At 46.2% G+C, this 17411-nt stretch overlaps 2 protein-coding genes across 6 annotated transcripts in view; both read left to right on the top strand.

Annotated features, from left to right (window-relative positions):
• Positions 1-7657, top strand: part of ACLY (ATP citrate lyase) — a 44426-nt gene extending 36769 nt beyond the window's left edge. For all 5 annotated transcript variants that reach the window (XM_073326337.2, XM_073326336.2, XM_073326335.2 and 2 more), the window contains 9 exons: positions 265-392; positions 1475-1568; positions 1933-2087; positions 3529-3679; positions 4672-4815; positions 5285-5398; positions 5945-6027; positions 6311-6387; positions 6787-7657. In XM_073326337.2, coding sequence (XP_073182438.2) covers positions 265-392; positions 1475-1568; positions 1933-2087; positions 3529-3679; positions 4672-4815; positions 5285-5398; positions 5945-6027; positions 6311-6387; positions 6787-6881 — 1041 coding nt within the window. In that variant the 3' untranslated portion in view covers positions 6882-7657. The remainder of the gene's footprint in view (positions 1-264; positions 393-1474; positions 1569-1932; positions 2088-3528; positions 3680-4671; positions 4816-5284; positions 5399-5944; positions 6028-6310; positions 6388-6786) is intronic.
• A 1672-nt stretch (positions 7658-9329) lies between these two features.
• On the top strand, positions 9330-17410 carry KLHL11 (kelch like family member 11). The gene is made up of 2 exons (XM_073325543.2): positions 9330-9844; positions 11925-17410. The coding sequence occupies exons 1-2, from the start codon at positions 9375-9377 to the stop codon at positions 13501-13503; spliced, it is 2049 nt and encodes a 682-aa protein (XP_073181644.2). The 5' UTR covers positions 9330-9374; the 3' UTR covers positions 13504-17410.
• Position 17411: the final 1 nt, after the last annotated feature.

Raw genomic sequence — 17411 nt, 5'->3', positions numbered from 1 at the left:
TAATGCTTTGTGCTTTGGAGCATTAACAAGTGAGGGTTAGGGTCTCTGTGCTAGTGTTTGAAGTAATGAAGCTGAATAGAAAGTTGATAATGACCATGTGCATTACCACTTCTTCTTCTCCAGTCAAGTTTGGTTTCCTTCCTAAAGCTTGTGGAGTTCCTTTTAGTCCACTGGTTATTAATCCAATATCTGGCTCTATTTTCTGACTCTTTATGAGCAATTAGATGACTGGATCTCTTGGTGCTTTCTCTCATCATTTAATAGGTGCAGTTCGGCCATGCGGGGGCTTGTGCAAACCAGGCTTCTGAAACTGCTGTTGCAAAGAACCAGGCCCTGAAAGAAGCTGGCGTATTTGTTCCCCAAAGTTTTGATGAGCTCGGAGATGTAATTCAGTAAGTGATATGAACAGGGCATCCTGAACATAGCGGTGTTTGCAGAGGATAGGAAACCACAGGGGTACTACCTCTTGTCAGGGTTCCTTCCCCACTCTGAACTCTAGAGGTACAGATGTGGAGACCTTCATGAAAGACCCCCTAAGCTTATTCTTATCAACTTAGGTTAAAAACTTCCCCAAGGTACAAACTTTGCCTTGTCTTTGAACAGTATGCTGCCACCACCAAGCGTTTTAAATAAAGAACAGGGAAAGAGCCCTCTTGGAGACGTCTTCCCCCAAAATATCCCCCCAACCCCTGCACACCCCCTTCCTGGAGAGGCTGGAGAATAGTATCCTAACCAATTTGTTACAAAATCATCAAAGACCCAAACCCCTGGATCTTGGAACAATGGAAAAATCAGTCAGGTTCTTAAAAGAAGGCTTTTATTTTTAAAAAAAAAAAAAGTAAAAATCATCTCTGTAAAATCAGGATGGAAAATACTTTACAGGGTATTCAGATTCAAAACACAGAGGATCCCCCTCTGGGCAAAACCTTAAAGTTATAGAAAACAGGAATAAACCTCCCTCAACACAGGGAAAATTCACATAAAACAAAAGATAAACTAATCCGCCTTGCCTGGCTTACCTCTACTGTTTGCAATATTGGAGACTTGGATTAGGATGGGTTGGAGAAGATGGATTTCTGTCTGGCCTCTCTGTCCCAAGAGAGAACAACCATGTAAACAAAGAGCACAACACCCCCCAAGATTTGAAAGTATCTTGGACCCTTATTGGTCCTTTTGGGTCAGGTGCCAGCCAGGTTAGCTGAGCTTCTTAACCCTTTACAGGTAACAGGATGCTGCCTCTGGCCAGGAGGGATTTTATAGCACTGTATACAGAAAGGTGGTTACCCTTCCCTTTATGTTTGACACCTTTAAACTGGCAGGGGAGATGCGATAACCTTGCTTTGTGAAAACACTTCTATTCATACTAGGTCTTTTTCAATATATATCTGAATTTTGGACCAGAACTGCTTCTCTTGAGCCCCCTTAGAGAACTAAAAATGATCTGATGTCTGTCTCTCGTTCCCCCTCTGCCTAGGTCTGTGTATGAAGATCTCGTTTCCAAAGGAGTGATTGAACCGGCCCAGGAAGTGCCTCCCCCCACTGTACCAATGGACTATTCTTGGGCAAGGGTAGGTTGTGTATCTTGCCATCCAGTTTCTTGAGAGCCAGCTGGGATGTTTGCTGAGATTTCAGATGATAAAACTATCGTCTGAGGGAAGATAGTGGAAGGTATATGTGTCATGCCATCTGATGCTTCTATACCAGGTAGCAGATGACGCCAAAAAATGTAGGCAAGGCACTGTTGAGCTACCTTGTATTGGACTAGAGAAAAAAGATTTCCTCTTGGCTTGATTCAGGTACTGGATAAAGAGCAATCACTGTCATTATTTGCAGAACAGTTTGGTTTGTTGGGGGAGGGAGAGCCAGGGTGAAGGGTGTCCCTTATTTCTAAGCTGGATTGGATCAGTCTCATCTTTTTGTTCCATCCTTCAGGAGCTGGGTCTGATCCGGAAGCCAGCTTCTTTCATGACCAGTATCTGTGATGAGAGGGGCCAGGAGCTGATCTATGCTGGGATGCCTATCACTGAGGTCTTCAAAGAGGAAATGGGAATTGGCGGGGTCCTGGGCCTGCTTTGGTTTCAGAGGAGGTGAGGCTGCTCTTTGGATGCTCTTGACTCCTTTTGGCTTCAAACTTAGCTTGTGTAATAGGGATTAGGCACAGATGTAACTCAGTCTCTCCGTGGTCATAAGGAAATACCAATTGTACAGGAAATACGCTCCCAATATCTGCTCCCCTCTGAGAATATATGATACACTTCTCTGACTTTGAGGAGGGGGAATTCCACAAACATGGTGGAGCACTGAGGAAATCCCTTTGTGTTAGTTCTGTTACCCCTCTCTCTTGGCCCTGTTTTATGGCCACCATCCTTCAGCACAAAGAGACTGGACAGGGCTATCTGCAGAGCCTATAAAATGTGTTACCAATGTGCAGGGAACTTTCTGAATGGCAAAGATACTCCCCCTCCTTGCCTGACCCCCAGCTGTGGGGGAACACACTTCCCACATAATACTCTCCTCCCTGGCTGGTCCAGGTGGCCAAGGAACTAAGAACGGGATGAGAACTTAATTTCCCACATAACAATATTGAGTGAAACCACTAGACCACCAGGTCAGCCAACTCAATGTGCCTGCTGAATGATCCCAGGTTTAAGGGGATTTGGTGTTGCCAGGAATCTGGATGTGAACTGGAAATGTGCAGTTAAGATGTAAAAAATGCAAGTTTGGGGCCAGATTTTCAAAGGTGGGGACAATAGGTGGGCCCACAAAAATGGGCAAGTGCCCAGAGACACCTGAATTTGTTCGTGTCTTTGTTGGCACATTTATTGCAACTTCCTCTAAAAATCATGTCCCTGCTGTGCAGTGCAGGAGATGTCACATGCAGTAATTCCCTCAAACACCATCCACTAACAGATAGTCATGGTAAAATAGTCTTACACAATTCCTTTTTCGTTCCAACACACGCAAGACAACCCCCGCTAACACTTGGTGAATGCTCGTGAGTATGAGTGGATGTCCAAGGTGGCATCCATCAGCCTGTAAGTTTGGACTCTGTGACACAGAGGTGTTAAATGCACTTGGTTTTCAGCTGTGGAGACCTAGGTTAAAATCTTGGCTTTAGCCCAGAGAGCCAATTCTATAATGAAACAGCTGTCCATAGGGGGAAAAGAAATTGCATAGTCCCTATTTCATTCACACCCCTTGGGTTTAAATCACTGATCAAATGGCCAGAACACTGCAGCCATTAGACTATCTGGGAAATATACCACTGTACAAAGCATTGAGTGCACTAAGCAGAGCTATAAAACCAGCTTTTTTTCTAGCAGGCTCAGATAATTCAGGGAGACTTTCTGGGCTCTGAGACCCAACATTAGGTATGATCCTGCATCTCCTTTCTAGCTCTCCCCTTGTTTTAGTGTGTGGATGGGAGAGAGCCTTATTATCTAGTATGAAATAGAGATGCATGGTCTGACCAGGTTGATTTCTTCCTATTAAGTAATGTCACCCATCTCTCTCTTTCCCATCCCCCAGGTTACCAAAATATGCCTGTCACTTCATTGAGATGTGTTTGATGGTAACCGCCGATCACGGTCCTGCCGTATCGGGAGCCCACAACACCATTGTCTGTGCAAGAGCTGGGAAAGATCTGGTCTCTAGTCTCACCTCAGGCCTGCTCACTATTGTAAGCATTTCACATCTGATGCATTGTCTTTCTCCTTACTATACAATCTGATTTTTACTTCCACTCCGTAGCAATAGTGACCTGGCAGCAAGTCAGAACTTGGCATGACTTCTGTGCCATAAACAATCCTGAGAGCCCCGCTTACTCTTTCATCAGTTGTCTTCCCCTAATTACTCTGTCATTTATTAAAACCATTGGCTTTATGTTAAATCCAATATTAACGAGCAGTAGCTGGGGAAATACATTAATGAAACTGGATCATGTTAAAAGCCACTGGAAAATATTTGTGTGAATTGGATCCCTTCATCTCTAGGTCACTAGTTTAAATCAGAAGGGTAGTGACCAAAAGGTGACAGCTGTTTGACGTTCCTTTATGTGAAATGTGTTTTGGGTCTAGGTTTATTTTGTATTTGTTTTTGTCTGCATCACAAAAAAATACCATCACTATTAGCACTCACTGGCCCCTTTTTATTGGGCGTCTCAGGCTATGTCCACACTACTGTGGTAAGTCAACCTAAGTTAGGCAAGTCCAGCTGTGTGAATAATGTAGCTGGAGTCGATGTACCTTAGGTCCACTTTCTGCAGTGTCTACGCCGCAGTGGGTCACCAGGAGACACTCAAGCGGAGAACAGTCTGCCATCCATTTAGCAGGTCTTCACTAGACTCACTAAATTGACCCTGGGTGCATCTATTGTCAGTGTCATGGGATTGTGTAGACATAGCCTCAGAAGTGACCAAGAATTAAATGGGCCTTTTAATTTTATTTGCCTTTTTGTACCTAGAGGTAGGTCTCCTCTAGTTGTTTACAGTTGGCCAATGAATCCCAACTGGCTCTTTATCGTGGACTCCTACATAGTCTAATCCTGCTTTCACAATATCCCTGTTGTAGGTATGGGGGGTGCTATGGGAGAAAGGCTCTGGTTCATGCACCTATTGTAACATGCAACCGTAGAAATCTTTGCTGGAGTTCAACTTGTGTATGTTGGGCACAGGGAGACCGATTTGGTGGTGCATTGGATGCTGCAGCAAAGATGTTCAGTAAGGCCTTTGACAGTGGTATTATCCCTATGGAGTTCGTCAACAAGATGAAGAAAGAAGGGAAACTGATCATGGGCATTGGACACAGGGTCAAATCAGTAAGTAACTTACCTTGTTTTAATAGCATGGGGCTTTCTCCTCTGGGAGAGGAAAATGAATAGAAGAAAAAGCAAGTAGAGGAAGGATGGCAACTTTTAGAAGTGCTTTCTGGACTAATCCTTAAAATAAATCACGGACACACTTCTGTTCGGTGGTATTTGGATACTCGGGTGATATGTCAGCAGTAGAGAGAGCAGTTCAGCATTAAGTAGTTACTTTGACAGCCCTTAACATTTTTCATCTCTTACAGTTCAGTATTTGGTCTTCTCCATTCACAGGTCTTACAAACTTAAAAATAAATAGATTTAATTTCTAAATTAAGTACATTTAAAAAAAAGCTATAAGGACAAAATTTAATTACCTTGGCTGCAAACAAAGGGCGCATTTGAGTTGATAGGTACAGTAAGATGTGCACTCTTACATGCATGTCTGGCTGTTACTGCAAATAATGTGTTCTTAAACTTGCAGATAAATAACCCAGACATGAGAGTTCAAATTCTCAAGGACTACGTGAAGCAGCATTTTCCTGCTACCCCACTGCTGGACTATGCACTTGAAGTAGAAAAAATTACAACTTCCAAGGTAAAACACCCCCACTGCATTTTTGTTCTCTACTACCTTGAAGAAAAAAAAATCTTTCGGGGTCATTGTTGGAGTTTTGTTCCAGGTTTTTTAACTGCAGAGGGAGTAATGCATTGGTGCTCATAAAAGCCAGAGACACACAGCACCAGCTCGGAGCCAGGCACATCTACAGGATATGCTGTGGATGAAGTGAGCCTTACACACCAGGAGACCTTGCCAGCCAATGATAGCCCACAGCATTCTACAGAACAGCCTGTGACTGCGCTCCTCATTTTAATAAGGAGACGTAGTCTACAGAGATGCTGGGTCCTAGCAGAAGTCGACCTTGAACTGGGTAGAGCCGCATCCAGATGAAGAGGGGGAAGTCCCCATCATTCAAATTGACTGTGGCTGTCAGGCAAATTGTCAGACTAGACCTCTGTGTTACAAAGTTTGGGTGCCCCTTATTGCATGCAGCCTCTAAAGCATACTAAGTAAGGCCCTTTGTGATGAAAGTTGCCAGATAAGTGCGAGTTACTAACAGTTAACATTTTTCACTTTCTTCAGAAACCAAATCTTATCCTGAATGTGGATGGCTTTATTGGAGTCGCCTTTGTTGATGTTCTCAGGAACTGTGGCTCCTTCACCCGGTAAATATTGACGTATCTTCTCTAGCTGCTGTATGAAGTTGGGGAGAAAGGGTAAAATCCTGATGCCATTGATGTGATGTGAGTGTTCCCACTGCCATCCAATGGGACCAGGATTTTATCTGACATTTGCAAGGCAAGGCACCCTGCTGTAGCCTGGCCTCTCTGCAAGGGGAAGATTTCCAGGAGAACTGGGCCTTGAATTTGCATTGGGGGTGGTTTAGAGCTGCTCTGAGAGCCATTGTACCAAGTACCCTGTTCCCAAAAATTTTGGTTTTTATTGCAGGGAAGAAGCCGATGAATATATTGACATCGGAGCCCTCAATGGCATCTTTGTGCTTGGCAGAAGTATGGGGTTCATTGGTAAGTTTTTCACATGTACCCAAAAGCCCTATTGTGGTGATCCCCCATCATCACCACCAAAAGACAGCTCATACAAACCCCTTCATTTTTCACCCCAGTCCTGACTGCATGTGGTGCATCAGCCACACTTCCCACCCCAGGAGAATCTGCTGGGATCCTCTCAGTGCTGGGTTTTTTTAAGCTACTGGATGGGTAACTTCTGAACAATAGTTAGGATTCTCACCCATCCCCCTGGAGCTTGTAGTCATACCCTAAAATAGGAGTAACAGCATCTCATGCTTCAGGGTAGAAGATGATCACTTGTGGGGCCAGGAAGGGACCTAACAAGTTTCAAGGCAAGGTCAGTCTAGGAGGAATGGAAACTTTGATTGCTGCATGTAAAAATCACTTTCATTCCAGGACACTACCTGGATCAGAAGAGGCTGAAACAAGGTCTGTACCGTCACCCATGGGATGACATCTCCTATGTTCTACCAGAGCACATGACTATGTGATAGCCAGTAGCATTGCTTCAAAACAGAGAAGCAAGTTGCCTGCATGGAAAACAGTTACACGTGGGACTTAAATGAAAAGGCCATAGGTTTATAGAAATCAAGAACTACTGTGCAAAGCAGCTGTTCTAGAAGCATAGAAACTGAAGCAAATAAAACCAAAAGTGTGATATTCCATATGCTACCTGCTGTATTTCATGCTTGGAAGCAGCTGAACTTTGTCTCTTCTCCCCTGCCTCTTTTAATTTTTCTACTTGTTTTATTTTGTGTGTTCTGACAAGATTTTAAGGTTTTGCGGGGGAGGGGTGTGTGTTTTGCTCATGGACACAGCTGCTTTTGACTTGAACTAGACATATTAGCTTGAAAATAAGCTGTAACCTTCCTGACAGAAGGAGGAACCAAAACCTGAAGAATATTGTTCCCCATCAGCTAGGAGTTGGGGTTCTCTTGTAGGTTGTTTTTCAGTTTTGTTTGCTCTGTGTTTGTCTCCATGGACAATAATACCTTGTGTAGTGGGACCATTGCTGATATAGCCAATGCCATTCAAACTCTGGTGTAGTAATTTAAAATGTAAAGTTGTAACACATACTCTTGGTAAAACTGTGAAACTACCTGTATTTACACAGCCACCATATTACAGGAAATGCTGGCCCCCTACGTTATCTACATATGCAAGATGCATATTCAGTGGGCCATTAATTATAGTCACTATAATAACTTCAGCATCCTACTTGTCTCTGTATTGTAACCTAACTTAAATAAACAATACGTTAATAATTTTTAGTTGGGTTTTGTATTTTCTCAGTGCTGGCACCTTGAGATTTGTTTGTACTGAATCTTACCTTATGCAGGGAAACAGAATACTTTAAAACACTGAGTAACCTGACCTGTGCAGATCTAGAATTTGTCTGTCTTCAGGTTTTCCTTTTTGAAGATCAGGCCTTCAGCATCTCCAGCTGGACACCCCAAATCAGTAGCCACTTCTGAAAGTTTGGGCCTTAATGTGTAGCAAATGGCCAAAATCATACACACGACAAAAAAACTGCTAATATAAGTACCTGGATAAACTAGGCAGAAATGGGCAAGGTCTTACAGCATGAGTTAAAATGTGATTGGGGGGAGGAAGGTCAACATACCTTTCTGCAATTTGCTTAATTAAGGGACTTTAATATGTATAAACGCTCCAGTAACACTGCATGAAATTTGGGGTGCTTTATCATACTGCATTAATAATCCTAATGTCCAAAGTCATTTAGAGTAAGTCGAGCTGTAGCTGATGGTGACCCAAGTAAACTCTCAACTCACCTGCATTATAAAGTAGATCCCAAAGACAGGAAAATTAGTGAATGCTTCATGCCATCCTAGTCAAGACCCTATGCTGCAAAATTCCCCAAGTGGGGGGGAGAGAGAGATTGAAAGGAGGAGAATATGGTTCAAAACTTCCCTGGGGCTTGATGGGCTGCGTGAGATTATGGGTAAATGTGTACTTGAGCTTTGCCAGGTGTGTACTGTAGGTAGGTAGCATTTGGCACAGAGACAGCATGTGCTGTCTACACAACTGGATTCCCCCTTGCTGGGGCAGCCGGTTTAAGATAGGTCTCCCTCGCTGAGAACCTCTATCCACTCACACTTGGGCGGGCTGTACCTTTTTGTGGAATATGACTTCAGAGCTGACCCAGGGGATTCTAATAAACCACCCCCTGCACCGCTTGCCTGCGTGTTGCAGGTGGGAGAGGTTCCGGGTGCAAGAGAAGCGATGACGACAAGGCTATCCCAGCCAGCCCTAGGCTTTCTGCTCACCTCAGCCCCCACCAGCCTGCCCCCTTGCCCCTGCCCTCCGGCCCCACCCGCAGCCAGGGCCCAGGGCGCTGTCCTACCTGCCTCTCTCGCTCTGGCGGGGAGGGTCCCGACTTTCCCTCAGGTGTGGACATGTGGGCTACGCGAGATGCCCGGCGGGCTCAGAAAGGGGGAGAGGGGCCTCTGCTGTGACAGGAGCCCGAGGCTGTGCAGCGCCTGGCACCCCTCCCCCCAAGGAGCCCAGGGGGCAGGCTGCCTACTCCTTGTTAGCCTCACACCAAGCGGCCTGAACACGCCTGTGAGGGGAGGCAAAGCCACCCACCTCCACCCTAGTTAACGCCCTTTTACACTGAGGCAAGCTGAGGCAAGAGGACACGCGCGCGCACGCCCCGTGCCCCCGGCGGGCTTCGAACCCGCGGACTCGCTTCCCTGCTTCCAGAACTCCCTGAGGAGAAGGCTGAGAGGGGGCGGAGCCGGAGCCGAGCCCGCCTCTTTCCCGCGTCGAGCTCCTCCCCTCCCCCTCCCCCCCCAGCCAGCGTGCCGCCGACCGCCTGCGTGAGGGGGGCGCGCGCCGCCTCTCGGGGGACGGGGGCGCGCACGTTCAGTGACGTGCTCCTCCCACCCGCCCTTAGTTCCCACGTCCTTCCGGCGGCGCGCGCGCGCCGGTCTCCCTGGGCGCCGTTGGGTATCGCGCGCAAGATGGCGGCGGCCGCGGCCTCGGCCTCGCCTCAGCCGCAGCCCGGGCCGGCGGGGGAAGGCGCGGGCGAGGCGGGCCCGGCGGGCGGCGGCGGCGGCGGGGAGGCCGGCGGGGAGGCGGAGGCGGAGGAGTTCGCGTGCCCGGCGCACTGCGGCGAGCTGGCCTGGCGGCAGAACGAGCAGCGCCGCCTCGACCTCTACTGCGACATCACCCTGGCCTTCGGCGGCGGCGGGGGGCCGCTCCGCGAGGTCCGCGCCCACCGCTCCGTGCTGGCCGCCGCCACCGACTACTTCACCCCGCTGCTGTCGGGCGGCTTCGCCGAGTCGCGCTCCGGCCGCGTGGAGCTGCGGAAGTGGAGCTCGGAGGGGGGCCCCGAGCCGGACACGGTGGAGGCGGTGGTCGGCTTCATGTACACGGGCAGCATCCGCGTCAGCCCGGGCAACGTGCACGAGGTGCTGGAGATGGCCGACAGGTGAGGGGGCGGGGGGGAGGGATGAGGTGGCCGACAGGTGAGGGGGCGGGGGCATGGCGGGGGGCGGGGGGGAGGGATGAGGTGGCCGACAGGTGAGGGGGCGGGGGCATGGTGGGGGGCGGCGGGGGGAGGTGGCCGACAGGTGAGGGGGCGGGGACATGGGGGGGAGGGAGGAGGTGGCCGACAGGTGAGGGGGCGGGGACATGGCCGGGGGGGGGGAGGGAGGAGGTGGCCGACAGGTGAGGGGGCGGGGACATGGCGGGGGCGGGAGGAGGTGGCCGACAGGTGAGGGGGAGGTGGCTGACAGGTGAGGGGGCGGGGGCATGGTGGGGGGCGGCGGGGGAGGTGGCCGACAGGTGAGGGGGCGGGGGCATGGTGGGGGGCGGCGGGGGAGGTGGCCGACAGGTGAGGGGGCGGGGACATGGCGGGGGCGGGGGGGAGGGAGGAGGTGGCCGACAGGTGAGGGGGCGGGGACATGGCGGGGGCGGGGGGGAGGGAGGAGGTGGCCGACAGGTGAGGGGGCGGGGACATGGCGGGGGCGGGGGGGAGGGAGGAGGTGGCCCACAGGTGAGGGGGCGGGGACATGGCCGGGGGGGGGAGGGAGGAGGTGGCCGACAGGTGAGGGGGCGGGGACATGGCCGGGGGGGGGAGGGAGGGAGGAGGTGGCTGACAGATGAGGGGGCGGGGACAGGGCAGGTGTTTGTGGGGGGAAGGAGATGGCCAACAGGTGAGGGGGCTGGGCAGGGACAGGGCAGGAGTGGGAGGATGGGGTTGGCTGGGGGGGGAAGGAGATGGCCGACAGCTGAGGGGGGTGGGGACAGGGCAGGACAGGACGGGGGGGATGGGCAGGGCAGGCCGAAGGGGGTGGGGGGAGAGGAGATGGCCAGACAGGGCAGGAGCGGGGGGAATGTGGGCTGGTGGGGGGGGCAGGGAAGGAGATGGCAGACTGTTGTGGCAGCAGGCCAGGGGCTGAGGTGGCCAACAGGTGAACAGAGGGAAGGGGTTGGCCAGAGGCTGCCCAAGACATCTGCGCCTCCCCTCGCCCTTGCAAGATTCCAGTGTGTTCCCTCCTCCAATAGGCCGAAGGTGTTTCTCTGTCAGATGGAGGAGCAGCTGGGCCAAATGTCAGTGAGTGGTGTTTTGATCCAGTGCAGCGTGGGGTGGCCAGGCTAAATCTGCCCCTCTAGGTAGCGGCCTGATTTGTTTGTAGCTGGAGTGGTGGCTGGGGATGGAGAGACAGGTGAGGGGGTAGGGAGGCACAGTGGAGAAAGGTAAAAGCTGATGTAGCGCAGGCACACAGGTGAAAAGGGCAAGGGAGAGAAGGTGATGGAGGTGGCTAGTAAGTGAAGTGCAGAGGTAGTGGGTAAGAGAGAGGGAGCTTGGAGGGATGGCAGCTACTCATAAAGTGGTTATGTTGGACCCGGGGGGGCCTGGAAGGAAAGCTGGAGCTGGCAGGGGAGTTGTGGAGGGATGGTCAGTAGTGGGGGTGGAGCAGTGGCATGTTCTCCTGAGTCTTGTATCCTTCCTATAGGAGCAGGATCATGTTGTCCCATCTTCTCGTCTCTGTATCCTCGTAATTAGCCCCACCTTTTCTAGCTAAATTTTACACCTCCTGAATTCTCTGAAGGTGAAGGGATCAAAGCTTCCCTGCTGGGAGTGGGCACATGTCATGCACAGCATTCCTAACCTCCAGGAGAGCTTCCCTGAGCTGCACCATGGGGATTGGACACACTAAATTCATCTCCCTTAGGGATAATTTGCTAGAGGCTACAATGGACTGGTTGGCGGCATCTGAACTTAAATGCACTGATCTAGTAGATGCCCCATTCCACCAGTAGTTAATATACCTAGTGAGCAGAGCCAGAATTCCAGTTTGGCTTGCAGCCCTTGCATGTGTCTGTAGGCTACAAGATGGCTAAAGGGAGGTGGTAAAAGAACAATTATGTAACGTTGACTTCCTAAAGTACATCAGAGACTCAGCTGTTGTGCAGTATAAACGCTTTTTTGTTAAAGTTATATGACTGGACTTAACCTCACTTCCCTCAGTTAATGTCTTAACTCATCTTTGTTTGCTCTTCAGGTTTTTATTGATGCGGTTAAAGGAATTCTGTGGAGAGTTTCTGAAGAAAAAACTGAATCTCTCCAACTGTGTGGCTGTTCATAGCTTAGCTCATATGTATTCCTTGAACCAACTTGCCCTGAAAGCTGCAGACATGATAAGAAGGAACTTCTGCAAAGTTATCCAGGATGAAGAGTTCTACACATTACCCTTTCACCTCCTCAGAGACTGGCTTTCAGACTTGGAAATCACAGTGGACTCTGAAGAAGTTCTTTTTGAGACTGTCTTAAAGTGGGTTCAGAGAAATGCTGATGAAAGAGAGAGGTACTTTGAAGAACTCTTTAAACTGCTCAGACTGTCTCAGATGAAACCCACTTACCTTACCCGGCATGTCAAATCTGAAAGGCTAGTATCCAGTAATGAAGCCTGTCTTAAATTAGTGTCTGAAGCTGTGGAAAGCCATGCCCTGAGGGCTGAGAACTTGCAATCTGGTAATTTACAACATTCTGCCTATCCTGTATCATTGCTGCCTCGCTATGGGCAAAACATGGATGTCATCATGGTGATCGGTGGTGTGTCAGAGGGAGGGGATTATTTAAGTGAGTGTGTAGGGTATTTCATTGATGAAGACAGGTGGGTAAACTTACCGCACATACATAATCACCTTGACGGACATGCTGTTGCTGTTACAGAATCATATGTTTATGTGGCTGGCTCCATGGAACCTGGCTTTGCCAAGACTGTGGAAAAGTACAACCCCAACAGAAATGTCTGGGAGCAAGTCTCTCATCTAATAACCAGAAAGCATTCTTTTGGCCTCACTGAAGTCAAGGGAAACTTGTACAGTATTGGTGGACATGGTAACTTCAGTCCTGGCTTTAAAGATGTAACCATTTACAATCCCGAGCAAGACAAATGGCACAACCTGGAGTCAGCCCCAAAGATCCTTCGTGATGTCAAAGCAGTCACCGTAGAAGATAGATTTGTTTACATTGCTGCTCGAACCCCAGTTGACGATAGTGAAGATGGTTTAAGGGCAGTCATTACTAGATATGACACAGAGACAAGGCACTGGCAAGACATCGAGTCTCTGCCACTCATTGATAACTACTGCTCTTTTCAGATGTCTGTTGCCAACACAAACTTTTACCAGACAGCATCATGCTGCCCCAAGAGTTACCCCATAGATAATGAAGAGGCTAAGAGAAAGATCTCTGGCAGAATACCAGAGGAGATTCTTGAAAGTTTACCTCCAGAAGTTCTTAGCATTGAAGGGGCGGCCATTTGCTATTATAAAGATGATGTTTTCATCATTGGTGGGTGGAAGAACAGTGATGATATAGATAAGCAATACAGAAAAGAGGCCTATCGTTACTGTGCTGAGAGAAAGCGATGGATGCTTCTCCCTCCCATGCCGCAGCCTCGCTGTAGAGCAACAGCCTGCCATGTGAGAATCCCATTCAGATGCTTGCATGGTACACAAAGATATCCTATGCCACAAAATTTGATGTGGCAAAAGGATAGAATACGGCAGATGCAGGAAATACATCGGCATTCTTTAAGCTTGCGAAGAATGCCCCGCTCACAGATTGAGTGCTAATTCATGGAAGACCATTCCTCTAATAAACTTGGTTTAAGGAATACAGTGCTATCTATTTTGTAAGGCTCAGTACATGGCCATCATATATTAAGATTTGGATAACTGAACTGGTGGCTGGTTTGATGCATAAAAGTAACATCTGTACTTAAATACTGAGGATGAGAAATAGTTAACCAACACCTAAAATCCCCCTCTCTCATGTATCATGGAGAAGAGCATACTGTAGCCCAGGAAAACTAAATCCCTATTAAGGGGATGTGATGAAATGCCTGACGCTTTAAGAAAATTTAATGCAGAATCTGTTAATTCTCTTGTCCAACCCTCATTTTCAAGGCATTATATGGATTTAGTCTGTCAACAGTTCCTTCAATGTAAAAAAAAAAAAAAATCCAGTTTTGCACATTTTTTTAACCATTACATTTAGATGTATTCTTAAAGCACCAATTTTATTTGCACTTACATGTTGATATTCCTTGAGCTTCTCTTCTTTTGAATAGCTGAAATTCACATACAATTGGCATCCGTGCACTTAGTTCTCCAAAACTGAGGGCACATGCAATTGGTAGGAATACCTATTATATAAAAATAAAAACACTATCTTTTTTCCTAAAATTACTTCAGGATGTTTGTGTGTGTTAAATATTTTGTTTCTGTATATTGTAGAAATGCCAGAGTTTACTTACAACAAATGATTGGTAAAACATCAGAGACTTACTAAAATGGGGTTTGAGACAGCACCTGGGATGATTTCACTATCTCGAAATGCTTCATGTTTCTGGGTCTCTTCTTTATCAGCTTGATTAGAAACTTAGGCAAACAATCAACCTGATTAAATGAGTGAAAACAGTAAAAATGTTAACAGTAAAAAAGTAACTATCCACTTCTAAAATATCTGGGGACATTAGGGATTACTAAAAGCAAAATTATTTCATCTTGGGGTATTAAAGACTGAGCTATTTGAAGGTTTTTTCCAGACATGGCACACATTTAATTCCAGTAAAAGTTTGAAAAGTGGACCTGTATCCAGTCTGCCTTTGACAATCAGTACTTTTTTGCCTTTGATATATTTTCTCTGTAAACTTAGAGTAGCAATGCCACACTGTTCCCTACCAAATTAGTATTTTGTGTTTCTGATGAAGTGGAACAATCAGTTCTTGAAATCTTTAATTGCCACTGAGAAGCTTTTAGTGATCTTAAGCATTTACAGTCTTCAAATGTTTGAATTCTCCATTTATTCTGTTTGCAGCATTTATAGATGATTGGGGTGAAATTAAGCCATTTAATTTTTTTGACATCTGAGATTGTGTTATGAATAGGGCCATGTTGGTTCTCGATTACTTAATACAATATTCTTTAAGGGAAATATCCAACACATTGTCCCATAGAAGTATCTTTGCCCAGAAGTAACCCTCTTTACTAAGCCCTCTCACCTTATTCTCATCGTGAAACTTTCTCAATTAGTTCTTGTGAATGCCATTATCCTTTCTACCCCCTCTTCTTCCCTAGCCTTCCTTTTATTTAACTGTTTGGATTATTTCCACTGTAGGCCTAACTCAGGATCTTAGGGAAAGGAAAGGAGTAGTAACGAGTGTATCCCAAACATCTACACAGTCAAACATTGCTGAAAAAGCTGCTTACTTTCTCTTGTTCATTTTATGGTATAGTGTCTTAAATTGGGGCCAGCTAATTTTGGAAAGCTCTTCTAAACATTTTACTCTTTTTTTTTTTAAAGTTTAACTTTCTGAACTGACACTTCTCATTTTCCAATTCAGCAGGCAGTCTAGATCATGTCTGAAATACTAGGTAAGTCTTTCAACTGCATGATGTGTACAGGTTTTTCTGACTTGCATATGACCCTTAATATTTCCTCTTGAAATTCACTTGACATTTTCTGTATCATTAACTTGCCTTGCTGTAATATTCAGACTAATCCAGGCTTGTAAAAATTACCATGAAAATGTAACAGCTCAGATACAGTCTAATCACATGCTAATGCCATCATATTGGATTTTACTTGGCTTTTGAATTATGCTGCAAGAGCAGGTGGGCAGGGCGAAATTTGCAAGGCAGGCCTCACCTGTTTAAGAGGGGAAATCAGTTAGCTTATTCAAGTTCAAGGCCGACATCCAGAAGTTATTGGCTCTGAAAGACCTGCATGAACTCATTTGGCAAGGTGCTGATGAATGTAGTTTATCAACAGCGCTGATAGAGCTTGTAAAATATCATGATTATCATATTTTAATTGCAATCTAAGCAAAATCTTTGGGTTGCAGATCACCACAGATCAACCTAGGCCAGCGGATGCACAAGCAAACCTCTCAGGATTTTGTTTGGTTATAACAAAAATTAATAACTGCCTTTACCATGAAAAAAACTTTTGGCTTTTGTACATCTTATGAGATCTTAAGATTCTTAAATGAAGATGTAAAAATAACTTCATGCCCGGGTGGTCTAACTTGTGAATGCCAGCCATGATTTACCATATGATGCACTTTTATCTCACTTCTGGTGTGTTCAGTTTGCATGATGAGTGATGGGCACGATGGCGCATAGTCAGTTTTACTGTAGTCTCTTTTTATGCCAGTCCCAAGGGACCTCTTCATTTTTAAGTAGGGTTTTTGCATCGAATTTATGTGCCTCAATGGCATCTGCACACTCGTTTTTAAACAAAAGGCTACCTGCCTTCTGTACACAAAGTAGTTGTTGTAAGATGGAAAAACTGTAAATGTATGTTGGCTGTGGATCTGGCTCAGGCCACTAACTGTCAGCCGTTTAACAAGTTCCTTGTGGCCCTTGGTTAGCGTAGCGTGTGGTACCTGTAAAACACCCCTTTGGTAAAAGTCTGGGCACTCTTCAGCTGTAGTTACAGCAGGGTAGTTAAACTAACAAGAATCTTACTCCTATATCCAATAAGCATAACTAAACGGACTCTTATCTGTATCTTTCATTAAGAAACAAATCAGGTGGAATATTCTGACTATTCTACCGTCTAAGACAATCATACCACCTTTGCTGTACTAAACACATGCCATAAAATGCATGTTCTGTGTCCTATCTTTCTGTTCAAAATATTAGCAAAGTAGTGTAAACCTCTGACCAGCTAGCCTGGCAATGTAATCATTTTTAGGTGCCATATGTGTACATAGTATTTTATAACAACCTGAATGGTCTATTAGTAAGTAAATGTTTTGTATGTATTTTTAATACTTCTTGCACAAAGTCAGAAAGACACCACTCCAAATATCTAGAATATATGCTGTCTTTTAAAATGCACTAAGTATTCTCTGCTACTGCTTATTGATGTTATCCCCAAATTATTTTTCCATTACAGTAAACAGTAAAATAACAGGACTATTGGGTCAATGTATAGTTATGTTTACTAGAGGCAGACTGCATTGTGCAGATTAACAAAGTTTAAGAGCCTTTTGACCTGAAATTACAATAGTATACTGTAGTGTTAGACTTGTTTGTAAAGGACCCAGTTAATATAAGTGTATTTGTATGGCTTAGCTTTATTTTCAGCCACTTCTCAAATAGAATATAATCATCTTTAATATAACCAGTTTAAGTGGAAGCACTCTTGAGGATATAATCCTATAAATGACATGAATGTTAAATGTAGAAATAACTAGATGTTTGAAGAACATTAATAGTCATAGATATTCCTCATGGATCCACATCACTCTGGATCCCATGACATATAAGGCAGCTGTTCTCTTCTGTCAGTTTTAGTGCAGGCTTCTGCAATTGCTTGGACAAGCAGTACCCTCCATACCGGGAAGAATTACATTGCTTCCTGTAAGGTAAAGTAGAGTTTGTTTGAAACAAAGAATATTGTAATATTTAAATTCTTGAAACTAAACGTTGTACTAATGCTTTGTTGTAATAAAAAATTTTTATTTCTCTAT

Source organism: Lepidochelys kempii, chromosome 27, assembly GCF_965140285.1.
Source record: "Lepidochelys kempii isolate rLepKem1 chromosome 27, rLepKem1.hap1, whole genome shotgun sequence".
Classification (NCBI taxonomy): Eukaryota; Metazoa; Chordata; order Testudines; family Cheloniidae; genus Lepidochelys; species Lepidochelys kempii.
The sequence above is the reverse complement of the archived record's forward strand: the minus strand, read 5'-3'. Positions and strand labels throughout refer to the sequence as shown.